A 23222-nucleotide genomic window follows, 5' to 3' on the forward strand; every position below is an offset into this window, starting at 1 on the left:
TGCGCCAACATCCCAGTGCGTTTAATTTTCTGCGCTGGGTTTCTAGCATACTAATAACACCACAGAGAACACGCTATGCAGAAGTCTAATTAAACTGCAGGATTACGCCTGTGCTTTTAAGTTAATCTTTAATACTACGGAGAATTAAAGCACTAATTCTGTGTGGATTTGAAGGGATTATTTACTTACAAGCAAGCAGATAACGATTTTACCCCGACATAATTAAATAAACCTACAGCTTCATGTGTTTCTCTCTCATCTTATTCTTTTCACGGTCGTTGATACCGAATACATAGCTCCACTGTACCGTAATGTCATTCTGTACGTCATTCAATTACCCCGAGTTGTTTATGTAAACTGAATATACAGATGGCTGTATGAACCATCATTTACAAAACAAATGAGGAAAAGACTCAGCCATAGAGAGATGCAAACAAAATGACTAATTGCAGAAGAAAATGACTTACGAGTTTCCCTAGACCACATCTGTCACTTTAGAAAACTATTACCAGTAAGTATCAATCTACTGGGTAAAATGATATAGCATGATTTTTAAACTTGACGTTATGTGGAAGTACATATGATTATAATGACCAATCGTATTGCAGTAATTACATAAAGTTCATATCTATATAGATGTACGTTTATATCCTTCTGAACTGGCAAAACACACTGAAATTGACAACATAGAAAACTATTATTTTATAGGTTGTTTTTAAAATATTTTTCCCATTCTTTTTCAAATTAAATTCTCAGGATGAATGCAGGTGGCTGAATCGGATTCAGATTTCACTACGCCTTCCTAGGGGAAACAAGCCACCAAACAATTAATATGCTTTCCAAGGTTAGTGAGTGTAAATAAAGGCATGCTTTACACAGCTTAATAATGTCATTAAAAATTGGATTGTAGCACTGAAAATTATTTAATTTAACTAACCTGTTGGGGAACAAATTACAGGATTTTTATTTTATTTTTGTATACATTTTCACTAACCTTCCTTAGCAGTCAAAAAGTAATATACTGTTGTCAAATCAATGACGAATCAGGAATGAATAAGCCTGTTACCGATTGAACCAGTAACCCAGTTGCAGACAACAAACAATATCCCCAGATACTTGAAGAAAACCAAAAAACAGAAAAATATTTGTGTAGACTTTGGATGCAACAAAAATATTATCCTAGAGGACCTGATGTTAAAAAAAAGCAATATATGAAAGAGATTAACGTTTTATCCTTTATCCAATCAATCTTTATATAAACTGAAGAAGAGAGTCCCACTCACATTTCTCCTGCAACGCTTCAAACTAATCTTCTTCAACAAATCTTCAAAACATACAAACGGTAAAGAAAACGTCAATTTCTGTTTCTTCCAAAAGTGACACAAGGACAGGTTAATATTCCAGACTGTCTGATGACCCACCAGTGAGGCGCAGGTGACTTCTGGCTTTCAGTCCCCCAGGAATGAAGATCAAACATTAATCTTCCCCATTGTCACCCGGCATTACTTCACAATTTGAAAATAATCAGGAACGCAGGGCGCTGGCCGGGTGCTTGAGTGGATACAGTGCAAACACACATACACAGGCTTTACACAACATCTGTACACATGCTTCATCAGTGTCGGTATCAGCGCTCTAGATAGCTGACTGATGCCGTGGTGCACGTGAACATTGTGAATGACAAATCGAGAGTGTGAAGCTCTTAGCACTTCAAAAACTGAGCGACACCAACGGCTCTGGGACAAAGGGAACTTTCAGATAAACACTTGGGTGCTTTTTTTCAAAATATAATTTTTACATGAAAAGATAAGCTTTATTTAGGGAACTTAGGACATCTCTCCTGAAAATTCTACATTGAATTGTGGGAAGAGCAAACAGTGGAAAGTGAATTACTAAAGAATTTATCCAGAGTAATAGGTCACAATAAAGTAGAAACAGGGCATTTACCTGGTACCTCCACATGACACAGTGATGTCTCTGTTCTTCTTGATGACGAAGCCACCCAGTGTTTACACAAACTGTAAAAAAAACCCTAAAAAAAGCACTGCATCTCAAAGCAACATAGAGAGCCATAACCATGTAAAGCTGGCATATAAAAGCTGATAAGACAGATATTCCAGAGCAACAATTTAATTCTGTTATACATATAAAAAACAAGACACACAGAAAACAAATTGAAGAACATGAGTTTAGCAAACTCTAGGCATTTCATACACGCAATCCTAAAAATGAACTAAAACCCAGGATTAAACTTAAACCACAATCCCTTCTCACCAGAAAACACATGGCCAGCAAGATGCATTTTGCACTTCCTTTGAAAAGATCTTCATAAAAACAGGGAGAGTGGATTACAGCAAAACATATTTTACAGTTTTATAGAAACATTTAAAATAAACATTGTTTTGAGGTAGACTGTGTTTCATAACAGCAATGACCAAAAGTATCTATTAATACTCCAAATGTATGTCTACAAAAAAAACAAAAGGACAAAACAGTATGTGTGAGGGAAAGAATGAAGAAGTAAAAGGAAAAAGAAAAAGAAAAATCATAGACGTGCCAGAGGTCAAGGGAAAGAGTGAAAGTTTATTGAAGATAAAGCTGAAAAGTATAACAGATTGCTTTGTGTGGTAACACTTTCTTTGGTTTAAACATCATGGCTTCAAAGTAGGGAGTGGGCATCAGTCAGTAGGAAGGCAGGGAGGCAATTGGGTTTCCTCCCCTTTGCGCACGTTCACCAAATAGGATTAAAATAGTTGACGAATAAAACTGTAAGGACTGATTCTTGCAGTGAACCTTAAAATCTGAAGAACTGTATGTTATTATTCATAAATATATTCTTCAAGTGAGCCCCTGCCAATTAAAATTATAAATAAATACATTTATATTTTGCCATTATTTGATGCGTTTGTTGCCGTTGAAGGTCCCTTGTTGACAGTGTGTTGCTTGTTCAGTCATCCATGAAGTTCACAGGGCCTTAAATATAAATATATGTCAGTTCTCACACAAAAACAATGGCCATTGCAGATCATGAGCTTTTGTTCAAGGCAACAGTCTTATTGCTTTTATGGGAAAAATACTCAGCTGGAGTAATGGATGCTTACTGAAATCTCTATAGTGTAACTAAATGGGAGAATTAGTATTGCTTTTTCACTCGAGGAATTATGTGTTGTTAAGATAGTAGTTAGTTTTCAAGGTGGGGGTCAACTAGTCAAGTGTTAGTGCTTCAGATTTCTTGTACAACTGTTGAAAAGGCTTGAAAAGGCTTAAAAAGACTAGAAATAGAATAAAAACCAGAAACAGAATAAGGCAATTTAGGCAATGTTAAGATAAAATCCCAGTCCTTGATCGATATTGAACCTGATGGTACAGTGCTGACCACAAATTGTGAAAGAACAAAGTGACAGACAAATTAAATGTGACAACTACCATGGAACATCTTCAGGACCGTTGCTGTGAAGTGGTAGATCAGTATCTGTTTCCTCTGCAGTTTATGCTTAATCAAGAATGGGGCTGACAGAGCTACGCCACCCTTCAGTTTTGGTGGAAAAGTGCCTTAAAAATGTTCAAAGTCTGGACGATATAAATAGATATGTGCTTTTCATTTTAGTTGTGGGTTTTCTCCTTTTGTTCATCAAAGTCTTATTTGACCGTCACGATCGAGTTGCCATGGATGGACTCCAATACAGCCGCGAACCTGCTGCACAGGTCGTGCGGCGAGTTGGGACGGATCTTCGGCGGTTCCTTTAGGACGATGACTTCTGCCGAGCAGTCCAGCAGCCTGGGCAAGAACTCCCCGAGTTTTTCTTGTAGGGTGGCTTTGTGAGGGGGAAAACAAACAAATAAAAAAGAACATTACAATGCTATCTGACCGCAGCTCATCAATGCTTTGAAAATGCACGTGTACAGAGGGACCAGTAATGTGTCTTCAGTTGTCTAGGCCACACATGGGCAGCAGATCACATACAGGATAGACTATGCAGAACATCAGCAATGGTGGAATCTGGTTTATATCATTAGGTTTTTGTTATTAACATTAGAAGAGTTTATCCATTTTATGATGTGTTAAGGATCAGAAATAAGAAGGAAAAACAGGTCAATATAAATGCTAAGTCCAAGTTCATAAAAACAACATTCAGCGCTTTAAAGGCCATCATGACAGTGAATTGAGGCCTTATTAGCCGAGTTCATACAATGGTGGCTAGATGCTGCATCTTCTAAACATTTCACACGCAGGTGAAACCTAATGGGATCAAGCAAAGAAGGCAGAAACGCCACATCTTTGTAAAGGGCAGTGACGGCCAGCAGCGTTGACCAGTAACTCACCATCCATGTCCTGGCCCAGGTAGGAGCACCAGCGGCTCCTCATGACCTCGATGGCGTCCAGGTCCTCCTGGCTGATATCATTGCTAATCATCAGGTGCATGCAGGGAATGACCATGTCATTCATGATGCTCATCCCCTCCATCACATCGCTGTCCTCACCGCTCTTGAACAGAGTTGCTGCTTTCTCATTCAGCTCCTGAGACACACAGGGAGGACACACATAAACAGGAGTGCACCATTACCAGACAAACCAAAAAAAAACAAAAAACTAAACCCTTGAGTGTGAAACTCCCACCTTCAGCATGTCATACATAATTCTATTTGCAAACACCAAAACGAGTGACTGTGGGGTTGTGGAGCTTCTTTAACATTATAATTTGAAAAAATCTTCTGGGCAGATGTTACCTCCTACAACCTGTGGTGTTCGATTTGAATTCTGCTCAAGATCCCCAACTCCCATCCCAACCGTTCTGCAAACCAAAATAAGCAATACCAAACCGCTCATAGTGGAAATGTTGAACGCTACTCACGGTTAGACATTTCCTCCTATAAAGTGCAATGAGCGACTCCTCCACGCCTCTGTTCTCCCCATTCCTCAGCAGCATCGTGTTGTTCTGGTAGGCGTACACCAGGTAGTTCAGAGCTTCCCTTATTCTGGAAGAACGGAGACACAAAACAGTGCTGACTGACCACCCAACGTTGGCGCAAGGCAGATGTTGAACCTTGAGGAAAAAGCCACATACTTTCCATTCTGATACTGCTCCAGGCCCGTCAGGAGATACACAAACACTTTCCGAAACAGGCTGTAGTCTTCGTGCCATTTCTGCTGAAACAGAAGACGCTGAATTACGTAAAGCAATCGGTAGATTAACATGCACAACAGCAGCCAACAATCCCCGGCACCAGTATGAACACAGAAAATACGACCCAGCTTGCACACAACACAGTGGATTAGAGTAAGACGTTATGATTACAACTATTGTGTTTATAATATAAATCATAATTATATATTATATATAATACAGTGAGACTGTTGAACTCACATTCAAGAAGGAACTAATAGAACAATAAACGGTGCGAAGGTCAAGCACTTCATTCTGGTGTCACCAACACACAGCATAATCCAATAAGTAATCCAAAAAGGAAAAATACATAATTAGTCTGATGACGGGGTGTGTGGCTCAGATTATACCGAATGCAGATGCTTTTTAAATCCCCATAGTCTGGATATGGCGTCTGAAATACAGAAAGCGGGAAACTTGGTCTACACACTCCAGCTGTGGCCTCACCGTGTATTCCTCCACATCCATGTCCTCTGGCCCAATTAGACGCAGCTTGGATCGAGCCTCCTTCATAATACTGATGGACCTGCAGGGCAGAGAGAGTGGGGGGTGAGATGGGCAGGAGGGTTGCTGTGATAGGGAGCAATGATACCAGCCTTGGCCTCCATGTTTTTTGTCGTATTTACCGTACCTGTACACCATCCTTCATTTGTTCTATTCATAAGTCCCACTCAAATGTGTCTCAGAATAAAAATAAATACAAACATAACATGAAAGATGAAACTACAGACATTCAGAAGAATTTGAAGAGGTACACATGTTGCTAAATGGTGATAACACCAACTAATTCAGAGTACTTACACTTTGGATCAGGCTTATACAGTCCTAGGTTTCTAAACGCATTCAAACGCAGGCCTGGTTCTCATTATCTCACTGCCGGGGATATGAAAACTTTTCAGAGAGTAACTGTTAAATGTACTGATAGTAAGAAGACAGAGCTGTGATTGTTGTTGTTCCCCTTATTTTTCTGTTGTTTTTATTTCATTTAGCGTCTCCATGGGGATCCGCTTACCTCTCATCAAAGCTGAGGTTCCGGTCTGCAAACTGCTCCAGCAGAGCCCTCTCGATGACGCGTTTCGGGGCTCGGTTCTGGAAGAAGTAGACCAGGACGTGCTGGAGGCGCGGGTCGTTCTGCGGCGTGGCCTTCTCTATCGCCAGCATGTACAGGCGGGAGTACTCCTCGTGAAAAGCCTGGAGCAACAGGGAGAAAGCAAAGAAAATAAGCGGAAGGAACACTTTCAAATATTTTACAATTCAAATTAAAAACAAAAAGTTATTTGGCTTTACCGAAAAATGGTTGGAGAATTACAGTGGGGCTTTTTTTTTTTTTTTTCCTATTACTCAATCTTAGCCATTTCATTTAGAGGTGCTGAAATACACGGAACAGGCAATCTCTTGGACACACAGTTTTATTTCGCTGAGTAGCTTACTATTGACTCGACATGACACTTGATCATTGTTAAAAAAAATATATATATGCCTTCTGTTTGAGGTCATGGTCGTGCTACTAACTCATGGGGCGTGGGGAACTAAGCTTTGGCAGTACACCATTTGTCAATATGAAATTCTGTCCATTATCTGCTCCCAGTGGTCCCAGGTCTGTACTCCTGGAAAAACTAGAAAAAACAGAACAAAGAGGACTCAAGCAGGCAAGAAATACCTTAATGAGAGCCGCTTCGGGCCCGTCCTTGTCAAAGACCTGCCTTGCTTTAGCAATAGCCAGGAGAATTCCTTGCATGGCTGGAGTAAGCATCATCTGCCACAAGAGGGCAATAGGCACGCAGAAAAGGAAAAAGAAAGAGAAGCAGATGCTAAAATCTAAAAAATGCCATATATACTGCATCATACATACAGCACTTTTGATATTATTATTTTTTTATGTGAAAATATGTTCTTGTCTGCAGCAGTATAAATGCAAATACAAGATTTTCCAAAATGTGCAAGATATTTAAGCATAGAAAACTTAACTTCCACGTTAACTTATTGACTTTAATATCATTATTGTGACTTGGAACGTATCAGAAATGCTACACGTGTAAATAAAATGAATTAATACAATTAAAATTAGGATTTGTTTTTTTTAAATAAGGCATGCTGCTGTGAAGAATCATGCTGCTACATGCTGCTGGTCTGTACCTCCTCGTTATACCCATCGGCATCAGCTCGGACAAGAATCTTTCCTACACTGGGAATCTCCACCTCGGAGACCCGGCTCTCAGCCTCTCTATTCTCTGCCTCAGAAGGCTGCGGCGGCTGGGGCTGGGCTTCAGCCTCAGACTCCGAATCAGGCGTGGACTCGGGCTCAGAACTGCCGCCCTCTGCCCGTGCCCCTGCCTCAGCCCCTGCCTCAGAGCCCTGCCAGAGGAAGGGTACAGAGGAAATAAGAAGAGACCCCAAAGCAGAAAACACCCCCTAGGAAGACCGGAATATAATGGCAGAAAAGTGCTGACAGGATAAAATGTGATCAGTATAAGATGAAGCAAGACAACAGTAGAGGACAGGCACACAAACATATGTCAGATCACAGTCAAAGAAAAACAGATGCCTATAATAATATCATACAGTTTAGTGGGATCTTCCCCCAGAATATACCTTCTGGCCTTTCCCTGGAAGACAAACTCATCTGTTAAGAATCGTTCGCACTTAATATGTTGCTGCTGCCCCTTGTTTGGCCACCAGAGGTCAGATTATCACTACAAATAAGAACTGGTTTCCTGAGGAAGCTCTGAAGGGTAAATGGGATTTCAAGATTGAAAACAAGGCTGAATAAAACAGACAACAATCTACTTTATTTATAATGATTTTTCATCTCATGTGAGATTTAATTTCTCACATGAATTACTTGGAATTAAAAAAAACTGCAACCGCTAATATTTTTCGATGAAACCCCACTTTCCATTAAAGAAGAAAATCTGTATAGATTATTGGCATGTTTGAAGTAATTAGCTTTACTTAATGTGTGAATTTCACACCTGTGGGAGGACAAATAAATAAATGAAATAAATAAAAGTTCCTATGATTCATTTCTTAAATTATATTCTTGTCACGTTCTTAGAAATATCATGCAGGAGTTATCAAACTATATCTTATTTATTGGCAGAGGTTAACAGTGACAGCAGGGCCTCATTTTATGATCAACAAGTAACAGGCTGGTATCATGGCTCCAGGGAATAAAAGGTTCACAAGCTATATAAAGCTGAACAGCTCATTGTGCAGGACTTCGAAAAGATTATTCCTGCCTGCCTCCACCGTCAAGTCATCCAGCGCACTCCAGGAATGTTAAACAGATGAAGCAGGTCCAAAGACCGCCTTTTCTTATCTCTTAATAAGGTGTGCTCTGTGGCGGATTTCTCTAAGAAATCTCTAACTCCACAGAGGGCTGAAGACAACAAACATCCAGCCTGTTTATTATAATTATTTTAAAGCTGAGAAAAAAAAAGTGACGACTTCCCCTCCCCTGTTTTCTTCTCCTTCGGATTTTCTACCACGTTAGGGATACTAAATAATAAATGTAAAGGTGTTGTGCGGAGTATTGACATTTCAGCTTCTACACCTGACATGCCATCGTGTTAGGGTATCACTGCCTGCGAACGTGTCTGAGGAAACGCCACCAAAACCTAGTATACAGACACGCCAAAGAAGACTTAAAAGGAGAACATCCTTCCTCCAGATACATTTGAGGGATGTTGTTGTTCTTTCACCGATGATTTAGTTCCTGGATGAGAAAGACCTTCCTCTTCCACTCCTCCCCCTCACCTCATGGAGGGCGGCCTCCACACCATTCTTCTGGTAGCAGTCGGCCGCGTTGGCGATAGCCTGTGCCGTCTGCTCCTTCACCATCACCGCGTGTTCTGACACCAGCGAGCGGCCGGCTGGCTGACTGGGCGCCGCTTTTGGGAGGAGAAAGAAAAAACAAGACTACAGACATATATTCTACTTCTACAGACCGCCGGAACCTGGTCTGCCTAGCCAGAAAAAACATCTGATGTTATGTTACACCTTATCTAGTCCACACGACAAAAACAGAATAATTCCCCTCAATTTCCGCCACTGACGTTAAAGAAACATCTTGACACTTGTATGGTTTCCAATTGTTTTATTTATCTGAGCATTTAAATTGAGACTGGATAGTACTGTCAAGCTGCATACCAACAAAAATAAATAAGTACACTACCGGTCAACAGTTTTAGAACACCCCCATTTTTCAATGTCTTATTGAAATTTAAGCAGTTTGAGTCCAGTGAATAACCTGAAATGATATAAAGGGGAGGGGGGTCTCATTCAGACGGTCACAGATCACTCAGTTTCGATCAGATTTCTTTGCAAATAATCCAGTATATATTATTTGGTGTTCTATCAAACACAGAGATGTTCAGATCCAATTATGTAAAATCATTGTGTATTAGTACACTCTAAACAGAGTTTTCCATCTTGACATTTTGAGCTCTATGGATGTGTGTAGCTTCTACCAAAACGTGGTGTAAATGCACGAGGTGGGGTATAATAAACACATTTTTCACATGAGAGAATGCTCACATCATTAGAAAGCTGAGAGTACACATGGGATTAAAGAGAAGCACTCGGATTTGGTGCCCATTTAAGGGTACCAGAGGGGTTTGTCAGCTTAAGGCGTTACATTTTGTTAAACAAAACGATTCCATGATTTTTTTTAATATTTATTTGTTCTATGCTTTAATTTCAGAGTACATTGAGACATTAAACTGCAAACATTTCAATACAAACTGGAAAAATTGAGGTGTTCTAAAACATTTGACCGGTAGTGTCTATATATATAATTTTTAACAGGTTAATAACTTTAAATCCAATAAATTCTGCATGTTCAGTACACGTTACAGCTTTAATGACTGACCTTCAGCGGGCGGTTCAGAGGAAGATTCCTGTGTGTCTGTTGCCACAGGAACAGGGGACTCTTTCTGCGGGACTTTGCGAAACTGCTCCTCCCACTCCTCCAATTCCTGCTGGAACCAGTGGTTGTCCTCCCGGACATAGTGCCTCAGGATGGTTGGCAGTGAGTCCATCCCCCGTAGCACCTGCCCCGTCTCCATGTCACTGTCCTCTGCCACACAGGGAGAGAGACACAAATTTACACATTTTCACTTGCAACAGTTTAAAAAATATATAATTTGTTTAACCTGTGTAATCGACAAACAGGTGACTCCTTTGATCCAATTTGTAAAAGATGCAGCAAAGTATCTCATATCGACGAATGCCCCCTTGTGCACATGGTTCTCAGAATTCTTAGAGGTTGTGATTTTGCTGAAAACCCGGTAATGCCTAACAATTTAAAAAAGAATCTGCATGTAAAACGGAGTGGACTTTCAGGAGAGGGTACGGACATGGAGTCAGCAGCAGGCCTACCTGCTATGAGGTGTGTCAGCTTATCGTCGATGTACATGAGGCAGTAGGCACTGGCGTTCTTCATCCCGCCATAGGAGTCTCTCTCCAACTCCTCCCAGGTCGACTCGGTGACCGAGATATCGTTGTACTTGAGCCAGCGCTGCCGGCCATGGTCATAGATGTAGGCCCAGTAGTGGCCGGCTGAAGCCTGGCCTTCATGCACGAGCACCGCGTGCAGTCGGTAAGGCACCTAGGACAACAGCGGCACACAAAACACACTCTTAAGCCTGACAAATACAAACTTAGCCATGTCTTTACCCAATTGCTTGATTCTTAATATTTAAAGTATGCCCATAACAGGGGGATCAAAACCCAGAAACTCTTAGATAATTGATCGGAAATTGTGCATGTTGGTCATTTGTTGTGAACTACCCAGTGAGCCCACTGAGAGAGTGTGATTTATACTCCTGACACAAGCAGGTGATTACACAATCTTCTCATTCTCATGTATTATTTATTAAGGCATTTCTGACAGCTAGTATACCATGCTAAACACTTTATTCCTCCATAGTGATCCATTTTAGAACACCTGCTCATTTCGAAGGCTCACTCTACACGGGCACACCGGTACCCTTCATATTCAGCATGTGCACGTGTCCAAAACCATGCCATTAAATCCTGCCGTGTCCGAGGTGTGCATGCTGTTAGGAGCACAACGCATGCTCTGAGAGCCGTAAAAGCACTGACCGTGGCATCGGAAGCAAGTCTGCCCGTTACCTGGCATAAACTGCCATCCGAGTACATGTTTTCCAGTGCGTGGCTGACTCTGTCAATACTGTCTTTGAGCTCTGCAGAATGAAATGAAAATAAATAAGTAATAAACCACCACCCCAAAAAAACAGTCTAGCAAACAGTTGAACTAATAAATAGGGCCCGACAGATATCTGCCGATATTTGCCTTTTATAGAAATATCTGTATCAGTACATATTCCAACCATAATGCACTGATATAATTTTCTCAAACCATTAGCTAAATATTGTTTTCCAATAATCATAAAACCCTTCCTCAGTCAATTAATAAATACCTGTTTCTTTGGTTTTACAGTCCTTATTATATTTATTTACTATTATTTTTGAACACAGCTATGGTACTCTGACAGGGAGAGATTTGAGGGAATCCATGCTAGTCTGTTTTGCATGCTAACAAAAAAGTAAATATTGGCAGATATATTGGTAATCAGGAAATTTTGTTTCCCAATTATCGGTATCGGACCCAAAAAACCTGTATCGGTCCGGCTCTACTAATAAAGCAAGTGCCTATTGTGAAAAGACAGACAGACAAGTCAGAATATGTGAATTCCACTATAGCCAAGACAATTGTCAGTGTCATTAATTAGATCTCAAGTAACAGATGTAATTTTTAACTCTTTTTTTTTTTTGGGGGGGGGGGGGGGGGGGTGCATCTTCAAGTCTGCCACCAATGGTCTTAAATGAAAAAATGAAAAATAACTAACAATACACAAATATTTTGACATCAAAGCATTAGGCTCTTAAAATCTGAATAAAACTAAACAATGAACCTAGCATTGTGGAAAGATTAAACACTTTCATAAAATAAATAAAAACTTACCCACACCTACACCTTACTATACAAAACAAAGAAACAAATAAATAAGATTGAGGGATTGACAGAAAAGAGAAAAGAGACAGGAACCAACAAAAACAAAGATGGCCACCATGGCATGGCAGGCAGACCTTGAATGTTGTGCTTCACCTCGGCCCTCCAGCGCTGCAGGCAGCCCCTGACGAAGTGCAGCTCCTCCACGGACACGCTGTGGGGGGCGGGGTGGGGGGGTGGCTCCATGGGGGGCCTGCACTGCGTGAATGGCTTGTAGATGGGTGTCCTCTGGGTGGGAGCAGCCTGGCAGTTTATACAGTCGGGCGAGGTAGTGTCCTCCTCTTCTGATGGACTGAGGATAAAACAGACTCCCATGAGCCCTTCTGTTCTGCTCTCTGTGAGAAAACAGCTGTGCCCATTGAAGAATCTCACGACCATGGTTACAGTAATCACCCCCCAATAATTATTTCACCACAACAGACCACTCTCAGGTGTGAGGCATGAGTAGACGGTGTGCTTTGAGGAGGCGTTACCTGGTTTCCTCTGGTGTGGGCTCTGTCTGTGCGCTGGCATCGAGTGACGTGGCTGGAGAGGGCGAGGCCGCTCGGACGTCCTCCGCAGGAGAGACGCTGGAAGGCTTGGTGGTGGCAAACTCCAGCACGTACTGCAGCATATCTGCCAAGGGATATTTAGCTGGCCCTGAGCCGTAACTGTTGTAGCTGAGAATAAATAAATGAATACATGAAAACAAACAGATAAACATACCAGCTGTTACCACAGGGACCTGCACTGCACACAAGGCTGGTGCTGTGTGATGATAAATACAACCACTTAGCTTTTACAAACCTGATCATGCTGAATGTTTGAAGTTTAACAAACTAAATACCTGACCAATTAAAGAAAGAATACTGCTATACCTACTACTACTACTACTACATGGATGTGCAGGAGTATGAAGAATACTAACTTAAATGACCCCAAAATAACATGGAGAAAAAAAAATAAGAAAAGAAGGTAATCTGCAGTGTGTTGGGGAAATGTGCCAAATGTGTAAAAAGACACTGGAGGGCACATTTTGTAAGCTTTGACCCGCCTTTTATATGCAGTGGCATTATCTTGAGCTTGGCATGAACTTCATCTTTCAGATCAATACACAAACTAAAACTCTTGATTAGATTATGCAAAACCTGACATTGCCATACCTCAAAATACTCCAGACTGCAAGGTAATTATTTAATCTCCATTACTATTAATAAACCCTATCGGAGCGAATCGGCGGCTGCTTTCATTTTCCTTAAAAATTGCATGAGTCAAAGCTCTTTGAAATTCAGAGACTCTGCACAGTGATAAGAGGAGAAATCTGTGTCCTTCTTTTTATTATTTTTTCCATCCTTCAAACTTTCGTCTGGCCCTTATCGCAGTTCATCAAAGCATCCCAGAAGCCCATTATGGTTTTCAAGTCGTTTTAATGCTGGCCTTTAGAGATTTATTTTTCTCCTGCCATTTGCACTGTACAAGGGCCCACATGTGTCAGGGCTATATGGAGGTTTCACTCGAGTAGATACCAATAACACAGAGATAAGGAATAGCAGATTTCTCAGAGACAGATGACGTTAGTGACAGCGAGGGATGCTCACCTCTCCAGTTTCTGCTGCAGAGCTGTCAGCTGCTCTTTCAGCTTCTTCGCCTCCCCTCTCCTCCTCTGGGTCAACTCCATGTTCTTGTGAAGATACCTGACCGAACAGTGCAGCACATCTGAATCACAAAGATGAAGTCCCATGCACCTTGGCTGTGAGGGAATGCCAGTGCTAAGAATACTGTTTAAAGCACATCCAAGTCAAGAATCGCAGTTTGAATATTTTATCATTTCGCTTCTTCTTTTCATTTATTTTAAAAACTTAGTTTCAGATATTTGTATTAATTTATTTGTTTCAAGTCACATGTCTACTGCTTTAGTCCAAAGACATGCAGTTATACTCCAAACATGCACCGTGGACTAACCTGTCCATGTATATGACCTGGGGGAACTCCAATTTTTTATGAATTTTCTCTGGCCGTCCCAGAGACTGATTGAACTCAAACCGGGAGAGTTCAAAGGTCAGGACCGGTGGTAACTTTGAAAACCAACGCTGGGAATGAAAACAAACAGAACACATTAAACACATCATACATTTGGTATTAATTTAAACAAGCCTGTACTTAAAAACACACATGTCAGCTTCAATATCACTTAAGCCTTATTGCAACTTGAAAGTTTTATTCGCAATATTCACTCCACCCCATTCTCGTTTTCGGTTTCTACGAAAACATCAGCAGAGAGTGTCTCACCTCCTGTCCGGGATGTACGGTTTGATCGGAGTGCAGGGCCTCGATCTCTCCCTCCACCATGGCCCCTTCCAGACACTCATCCAGGTTGTTGAAGCCATTGACCTGCAGAGGATACTGTCCAAACTGTTCGATGTTGGAGAGGGTCTTGCCTTTAGATAAAAACAAAAATGTGTTTTATGAAGAGCTGAATAGGATGCAGTGGAGAAAGGAAATACATCACTGAAGAGAAGCCGGATTATTTATCGTGCTTATACAAAGCACAGCCAACCCCTCTTTACACATGGCGTTTCCGCACATACCTTCGTGGGTTCGTTCAGCCACAAATGTTCCATAGAAAAGCTGCACCATTGGGTTCTCTTGCTTATCTTCAGGACTACTGTATAACACAGTTGATATACATGGTAAGAAAAGCTGCCAAATACATCCTCTCTTTGCATTACATTTACAGGACAAGAAAATAAAGATGCAAATTATTTTATTCATCATTGTTGATTTACTAGATTTACGTTGTTATTTATAGGACAGTAACAGTGATGGTTTTCTCTCAGTGGTTTTCTCTCTCTGCACCAGGGCAGAGACAGAGACAGGGTACTGACCTTCCATTTGCTGCAAGCTGGAAAGCATCCTCTAGCCAGTCAAGGAGTTTGTGGGTGAACTCACTGACATCCTGCGAAGCATCAAACAAATGTGGTCAAAATCAGGGTGTACAACTGGTATCTTTTACTTGTGAAAAACGGTGGAAGTAGTCAAAGTATGAGTCTATGTATTAAATTAATGTTAATTTACAAAAACAATCAAGTTATTTCCTTATTTAAACAAGGAGATAGGGGGAGGTTAACGAGTGTCTTCAAAAAATTAAATTAGAAACTGATGAGGATTAAACACAGACAGGTTTTTTTTTCTAAATCCTAAGGCACAAGTGGGAAAATAAACAGCCACTCGGCTTTCTGAATGTAAACAAATGCATGACGCAGCTCATTTCAAGCCCAAGAAGCTAGCGCAGCAGCAGCGATGGCCCGGCCACAGTGACATCACCTGCTGAGCTTCGCTGGTCCGAAACGCATCCTTCAGGAGCTCCACGGCGGCCGAGGGGTCCACAAACCTGCGGCTGGAGCCCACCATCAGGGCGAAGAGGCATCGCAGCTCCTGCATGAAGGCGATGTTCCTTTTCTCCTGCAAAACACCAACAGGGCACCAGTGAGATTCCCACAGACACAAAAGTCACACTGCTGCTCCCACACCGGTGTCTTCCGGCCCACTCGGCAACAGACAGCTCTCACGCCTAACGGGCCGATGAACCGGGCAACTCAAGCGCAGTACATTGGTGTGTGTTGAATTGCCTGTGCCCATTTCCTAAATACTGTAAAATGGACCTAAAGATGGACCTAAAGACCCCAGACCCCTGACAACCTGCCCCTGATCCCGACACACACTGAGCACACTCACGCTGTGGCTCTTGCACTTTTCCAGGACGCTCTCCGACAAGCAGTAATTCAGGACCAGTCTTCGGAATTCGGGCAGGTGGAACAAAGACTGAAAAAACAGCAACATCAATCAAATGGCTTATCTTTACCCTTCCCTCACCCCCGAGAGCCTGGTTTTTGGATAACTCTGCTAAAACCAAGGTAAAGCATGAGACATAATGAACCACAAACACAAAGCATTGACAAAATCATGAGAGTATGTATGTTGGAAAACTGCAAAATGACCATGACAATTTATCATGGTAAACTATCATTATGGACATTAAGGGCTCAGATTTGGGCTGAGGTTGACTGTCCTAGTAAATGTAGGCATCCATTAGATTCAGAGTTTCATTTCTACTTGATTAACCAGGATGCAATGCAGTATCAAAGTTATGAATACAAATGTGTGAGGAATCTTTGTATACACTTATTAATTTAATGTTTACATAAAAATAAATCACAATAATCATTCACAACATTGCAGCTCCATCTCTTTCCAAATTCAATTAGCATTTGTCAAAGATAAGGGGCTATTTCAAAATATAAACTCATCCTAATTCTTTACTTATTGCATTTAAATAACTATCTTAAAGCTCTCCAGCTTTAACCAAATTCAATTAACTCTTATCAAAGGTGAATCTATATTTGAAAACACAAACAGGGACGATAAAGTGTGTAAGTAGATTGTAATTTATTGAAATTAATTAAGGTCTGTGTTCTCACTTAAATTGCAGAAGAGAATCGAACAAAAAAAAAAAAAAAAAAAAAACAGAAATCCTCGAATCACTTCTACAACATAAGAGCAAAATCAAAACTCTTAAGCTATTGTCTGGGTTGTTTACAGTTTTTTTCCATTATTAATCACACTGGGTTTTAATAAATTGAATTCACAGAAACAGACTTGGAGGAAATAATTATAAATTCATATTCAAATGTTGCCAACTTATAAAATAAATATGTGTAGTGCATTCCAAGCTCATTGATCATCACATCATTGAGACGACCACAATATGTAATTACTGTTCCAGTCAACAAATATCTTGCAGTAGTGTAATGGAAGAGAGCAATTTGATACACTTCACTAATATCCAACCGGGATGATTTTTTAATGAAATTAGTATGCCGAGAATCGTTCTGAAAAGATTTCCACCTCATCAATCTCATCTTGCTGTCATTCAAAGGTCCTTAAGCTTGATATATCACATTAGGTTTAAGGGGAACATTGGATTCCTCTTATGGGGATGAAGGGATTATACACAAAGGTGTAACATTAGCCTTTGTAACATTAGCCCTTGTAATAACAATTTAGCACAAGTAGCAGGTTAGCATCAAAAGCCTTTATAGAAACACACAATGGGATCTTTTAAGTTTCCCTGAATTAAGGTCCTCAACTGGTTATTTGTAATTTCAAAGGCAGCTCCTTCCTGGGCCTACATAATTTGGAAAGGTGCATAGAGACCTTAACAACTCCCCACCCCTACAGTTCACTGCTAATCATTTTCTAGCTACAATTCTTTATGCCCGCTAAATCAGGCAGTGATTTAGGTCTATTTAAAAAGAAATCAATCCATACAATATGCTGCTGCATTGAGGCTGAGAAGGTTAACATCCATCTGACGCGTGCTTTGGGAGGTGTTCACTGCAAACCAGTTCGCTTCATTTAACCTGTTCGTCTACAGTCGGCCAGACCACGAGAGCTCAGGAGACCGAGACGTTAATGATGCCCACAGACCTGCTGCCATTATGACGATGCCGAGGATGATTATGATTAATATAAAATGTAAGTTCTGGTATTTTATTAAGACAGAAACAGCAGCAACAAACCTGTATGACAGCACTGAACCAACAGGTGTTGCCCACATTCCTCAGGCCCACCGGCCAGTCGTCCTGTCTGATCCAGTCGGCAGGGTTGGAGCTCTCCACCAGGGCCTCGCACCGCTTTCTCTTCACGCGAGCTTTATTCTCAGCCACACTCGCCTCCAGAGCCCTGAAAGAGTCCCAGAGCAGGGTCAGGGTGGGGGGTATTTGTGATCCACCAGATCAAAGGACCTAGAATCGATCCAGCACATTTAGCACAACTGGGTGTCACTAAAGACCGGCCAGGCTACCGTTCCGCAGAGCCTTGGGGGAAAGTGGACAGGAGTTTCACTTCAATTGAGAAAATGAGAAAAAGAACAAGCTGATCAATACTTCTTGTACAACAGCCAACTCAAGTTTAATATTATCGGTTGCTCAATACCTGCTGAGCAGGGTTCTTACCGGTTTAAATCCCTGTCTTCCCCTTGGCCACTCTGGGACTCCTGCAAACTTAGTTGGATGGCGGTCTGGAGGTCATCTCTGTCACCGCTGGCAGTAAGGTCGATGACTTCTGAAAGGTGAGAGACAGGAACGTGTAAAGATCAAACCTTACTGTGGGATAATAATTAAGGTTGCAAAATGATTATCTAGTCAAGAAAGATCAAGAGCAAAGCAAGAAACAAGGAATGTAGTTTGCTTGTTAATGATACGTTAGATAAAGAATTTAAAATTAAAATGCAAAATGTATAATGAGAAGGTTGCATTATGAAAGGAATGTACATCAAATATTGCTTTAGTGCCCTCAAATAGTGTCGTACATGATACACATGATTTACGATGTCTCTAAAATCCTGACCCTACCGAAGTCTCTACTGTTTAAAGCAATACCTTCTCGCTATAACCACATTCACGTACACTTAGAATCAAAACATTTGTTTCAGTGTAACGCAAATCTTTTCCTGCTTTTATTACTTAAGTATTTTTATATACTATAATTCACATCAAATTTGTGTCAGCTTCATTTTCTGAATAATAAAAAGGCAGGCTGCAGTCTCCCGGATATAACCCTGACAAGTGTCTTTGAATAGGTGCACAATAAATTATACAGCAGGGAGAAGGAAATTAACCGGCAGCAGAAATGTGGGTGGAGAAACAGAGGGAGCTGCACACTGTACACAACAGCAAACAGTACGTTTTAATTATCGGCTTGTGGGAGATTAGGTCTTTAAGACAAGACATGCAGAACATTAGCCGTTTCCTCTTTATTTGTCTTAAATGTAACGCATTCCCCTGGTTCAGGCTGCCAGGAAGGGGACAGTCTTTCCTGCTGGATTGCTTGAAAGGACATTTGCTCCTACTTGTTGGCGCTTTCCTGCCCACGGCACTTCCTTCCGTATCAGAAGGCTCCACCGCTATGACATCTTCCTCTGGCACCTGGGCAGTTAGCAGACTGATTGCTTGACTCATGTCTCCATTGGCCGCCTGGCACAAGAGAAAACAGCCACACACAAAAAAAAGAATTATGTTAAGAAGACTACACAAAAAAACATGCTTTTTCCATAAAATAACATAACTCGTTTGGCTGTGTTTACATGCTGGAAACTTTGTCATGAGAGTGGAGGTCCTGAAGTTATTTCATGTTGTGATGGCTGGTGAGGGTTTTAAATAGTTTTGGTTTTGTGTCAACAAAAACAGAGACAACTAAACAAAAAGGTGCCAAGGAGGAATTGTAAAATTAATACACAGTTTTAATCAAAATCACTATAAACTTGTAATTCAGCTGACACTACGTCCAATGCCATGACATTTTAGTGGCATGTAATCACCGCTTTTGAAATTTTCAAGGTTACTACACAAACCTTCAGAGCTCTCTGTAAGATCTCAACGTCCTGGGTGCCCGTGATCTCTCTCAGCTGGCTGATCAGAATGTGACTCTAAAAATACAAGCACAACTTAGTGTTAATGTGGGGAGGGATAAACAAGTGAAGAAGGAAAACTCACAAAGGAAGTCTAGAAAACTGAGAACCTGAGAATCGTTATTACTAAAGCAGGTGTTAATGAACCAAGAAACGGATCAACTCTCAGTATTACTCCCATCTGTAAAGTACCTAGCATTCTCAAGTAAAAGTCAGGAGATACGCCACTCCAGCCCTGAACGTGACCCCATGGAAATGTCTTTAGGCTGAAATCAGCATTTCATTTCATGCTGGCTCAGAATTCCCTGACGATGACAATTAGGACAGTTGTTAGGTTAAATAAAAATAGAGAGCCTGTTTCACACAAGGTATGCAGGGCTTATCATTTACTATTTATGTCCGTGAAGTGGTCTTCCCTGTAAAATAAAACAACATACCAAATGTATTAATTGAAATGAGATACTTGCCCAGAACAATTAGTATCTGACCAGAACTGTGGGGCTATTACACCAAGGAAAAAAAACAAGGAGTGTCCGAAGCTAAACTAAATTGGGCTGCAGCAGATGGACAAGCTGGGATCTCTCAGCTGGCCTCCAACACTCCCAGACACTTGGCCTCAAAACAGAAGACATATATGGAGAGCAAGAGGACCAGAGGATGGAGGTCAGGGTCTATTTTGAGCGGTGGCACACATATCACTTGTGTTTATCATTCCGCTCCCCAATGTGAATGATGGACTAGGATGACACAGGGTGGGGAAAATCAGAGTTAACCCAGGCATTTTATGTAGCCTATTTATTTTAATATGCAGTTGAAAGTGTGTCATGATTCGTAAAGGCTCTGAGCCTTATTTCATGTGCCAGATAGGTTAAACAATAGCTAATTGAGAATAAAAGTCAAAGAAATCAAAGCAATGCAAAAGAACAATAGCAGAGTCCTTGCCATAACACAGGTTCCAGAGCAATCACTAAAAGATAAAGGCAAAAAAGTGTCCTAGTCTTTTTTCTCCTCAAATATGTAATTCTATCGATCTGTATATTTTCCTTCTCTGTAAAGTAACAGACACAAACACATGCAGAAACAAACATGATGCACAGAGAGTGAGAAACTGCCATATGACTAGAGACTGTACCTGCCTATGAACCAGTTTCTGAAAATGCCCAGACTTGAGTATATGACACTGACACTGATAGAAATAAGAGGTTATGCAGTTTAATGTTATTTTTTTCTGTAGTCTGTTTATTTGTCTTGGTCTTTCTCCCAATTCAAAAACACAACTAGCTTACATACAAACTTATATTGGAATAGTAAAGCTGTAACTGTACAAAGTTACATAATACAAAATGTACAGAGTGAAGCAAGAAACATTTGAGTCAGTGCATGCCCACTGCTGCATTCATGCAAAAATGTGCATTATTATTATTATTTGATCCAGCCCAAGGAGTAAATCACTCTCCCTTAACCCCTACATGTGTGGTAATATCTTTTGTAAACAAAAACAAAAAACATTGGTCAAATTTAGCTCCCTGATGATGAAAAGGAATGATCAATTTGAAAAAAATAAAAAGGCTAAATTTTATTTATTTCAATCACGGAACTCCTTCAGTCAAGCATGGCACTTTTCTATGTTTATGCAAATGGTATTTATATTGGCGCAATCCTAACAAAATGAATTAGACCTGCTTTATTGAGTTTGGATTATAGCAAAAGGAACTGGAGCAATTATATTTATAAGGAGTGCTTCCTTCTTAATTAGATCATCCAAAAGCAGATGGTAGCAGGACATGAACAATAAATCAGCAAACAGCAGAACAAAAGGTATTTTGAAGGTCTGATCAGATCACTTCCTGATACCAAATGAAACCTTGGAAAGTGCAAGCAACGAAGAAAAAGTAGGTAAGTCTTATTGTACCTCTGCAACTTCGTGCTACGCTTCGACACTACAATGGAAATTTCCATTCTCCTAATACAATTCTTGTTTAAAAAAAATGTGCACTTATTGAACTTGTTCTTGCCATATTGATCAATCATCTATAAATCATCCATATTGTTGCATTATTTTAAATTTTTCACCAGTTGGCTACATAAGGTGAAACATAAGGTGTCTTATAAACTTAACTTAAGGTATTATATAATTAGGAAAAGATGAACATGGCGCAAAATACAAATATTTCCTTGTTGCTACTAGAGTGTAGTTCAGAATGGTGTCTGGCTTTGTACTGTAAAGGACAGTGCTAGGAGTTAAAGATCACTTATGCTCTTATCATTACAGACTATTTTTAAAATGCAGTTAATGCCTGCCAGTACAGTAGAATGTGCTGCTGATTGTATAAAGTGGGTTATAAGCCATGTGTACTAGTATCATTTTAAGGTCAACCTAAATGGCCTTGTTAAGAGTTTAAAGTTTAAAAGTAATAGAACAGATATTATACAAATACTATAAAATAAATATCCATTTCTGAAATTCCATTTTTAATAGTAGAACTGGATTGAGCCGCTGTTTTCATAATATGTATTCAAACAAACAGCATTTTTTGCAACATTTGTATCATACTTTCATTTACAACCAACAGAGAAAGGAAACCAAGATAGATACGCCGAAGGGCTAGTTACACAAAGAGACAAGCAAGAGAAAGTGCATCTATTGGACTTTTATTGCACTGGTTTGTTGCCAATTCATGTTTCTTATATAGCCTACATACACACACACACACACACACACACACACACACACACACACACACACACACACATATAAATTAGCACACTGCTTATATCCTCTCTAGATGGCATGTGAAATGTGCAAGTCTTCTCCGCCCCCTTCATTGTTCTCAAACAACACCTGTGTAACTCAATGAGTCTAGAAGTCAACACTAATCCATTGTCATGTGATTTTAAAAATCTGGGGACTGAATCTGGCATTTCACATTTTAAATAACACCTTGCATAATCCAGATTACTTTGCAATAACCCACACACTGCACTAGTAATAATATTCAGCCTACATGCAGGCTCCGTTTACTTTATTTGCAAAATGATTGCATCCAGCTTTTCTTGGGTTGTTTATGTCGGGGGCTCCAGTGAAGGCTGCTGTGTTGATACTCGTGTCAGATGTGTTTTGAAAGCGACTGCGAACACAACGTGATTGACAGCAGCAGCAGCAGCAGCAAGCATTTAACCCCTGACCCCTGTCAGACTGAGCACTTAATACACTTCAGTAACTACAGTAGACTTGCACAAAGCCAGGGACAGCTCTGCCGTGATATGTGGAAAGTGTTTGTCTCTGTATGGCTGCGGTGATCGTGTCACAAAACTTTTGTTCACAGCCTGCGAGCTCAAGTTCACACCGCGCGTATTTGCACAATGTCGGCGGCTCTTCCACTCCTGCGCCCTGATTTCGCTCACCGCATGGCCGGAGGAGTCCCCCTGCTCGCACGGCTGCTCGGCGGTCATGGCTGCAAACCCGATCCTCCTCTTTTTTCGGCAGTTTTCAAGGAAACCTTCTCCCCCCGCAGCAGATCCGCGCCTACTCCTCCATCCGCCAGCCGCACACCCGGCGCGCCCCCGTGGATCG

General features: G+C 40.8%; 1 protein-coding gene across 5 annotated transcripts; it reads right to left on the minus strand.

The window, feature by feature from the left end:
• Positions 1-2114: 2114 nt before the first annotated feature.
• usp28 (ubiquitin specific peptidase 28) lies at positions 2115-23208 on the minus strand. 5 transcript variants are annotated; one of them, XR_010817344.1, is made up of 27 exons: positions 23054-23208; positions 19592-19666; positions 19091-19214; positions 18195-18303; positions 17760-17922; positions 15916-16002; positions 15505-15642; positions 15066-15136; positions 14769-14845; positions 14470-14618; positions 14143-14270; positions 13779-13874; positions 12675-12860; positions 12279-12493; positions 11271-11371; positions 10545-10773; positions 10036-10242; positions 8922-9055; positions 7302-7520; positions 6826-6921; positions 6178-6356; positions 5613-5691; positions 5067-5146; positions 4854-4977; positions 4324-4519; positions 3427-3815; positions 2115-2973 (listed from the first exon to the last, which is right to left on the minus strand). XR_010817344.1 is itself a non-coding variant. In XM_066708431.1 (26 exons), exons 1-26 carry the CDS (start codon positions 23099-23101, stop codon positions 3640-3642), a joined length of 3486 nt encoding a protein of 1161 aa, XP_066564528.1. In that variant the 5' UTR covers positions 23102-23208; the 3' UTR covers positions 2115-3639. The 5 variants fall into 5 exon arrangements, 4 of the variants coding, with proteins under 4 accessions (XP_066564528.1, XP_066564541.1, XP_066564559.1 ...); XM_066708431.1 differs by having other exon boundaries at positions 2115-3815; XM_066708444.1 differs by having other exon boundaries at positions 2115-3815; positions 11301-11371; positions 23054-23207.
• Between the last annotated feature and the right edge of the window lie 14 nt (positions 23209-23222).

Source organism: Amia ocellicauda, chromosome 1 (assembly GCF_036373705.1).
Source record: "Amia ocellicauda isolate fAmiCal2 chromosome 1, fAmiCal2.hap1, whole genome shotgun sequence".
NCBI classification, from domain to species: domain Eukaryota; kingdom Metazoa; phylum Chordata; class Actinopteri; order Amiiformes; family Amiidae; genus Amia; species Amia ocellicauda.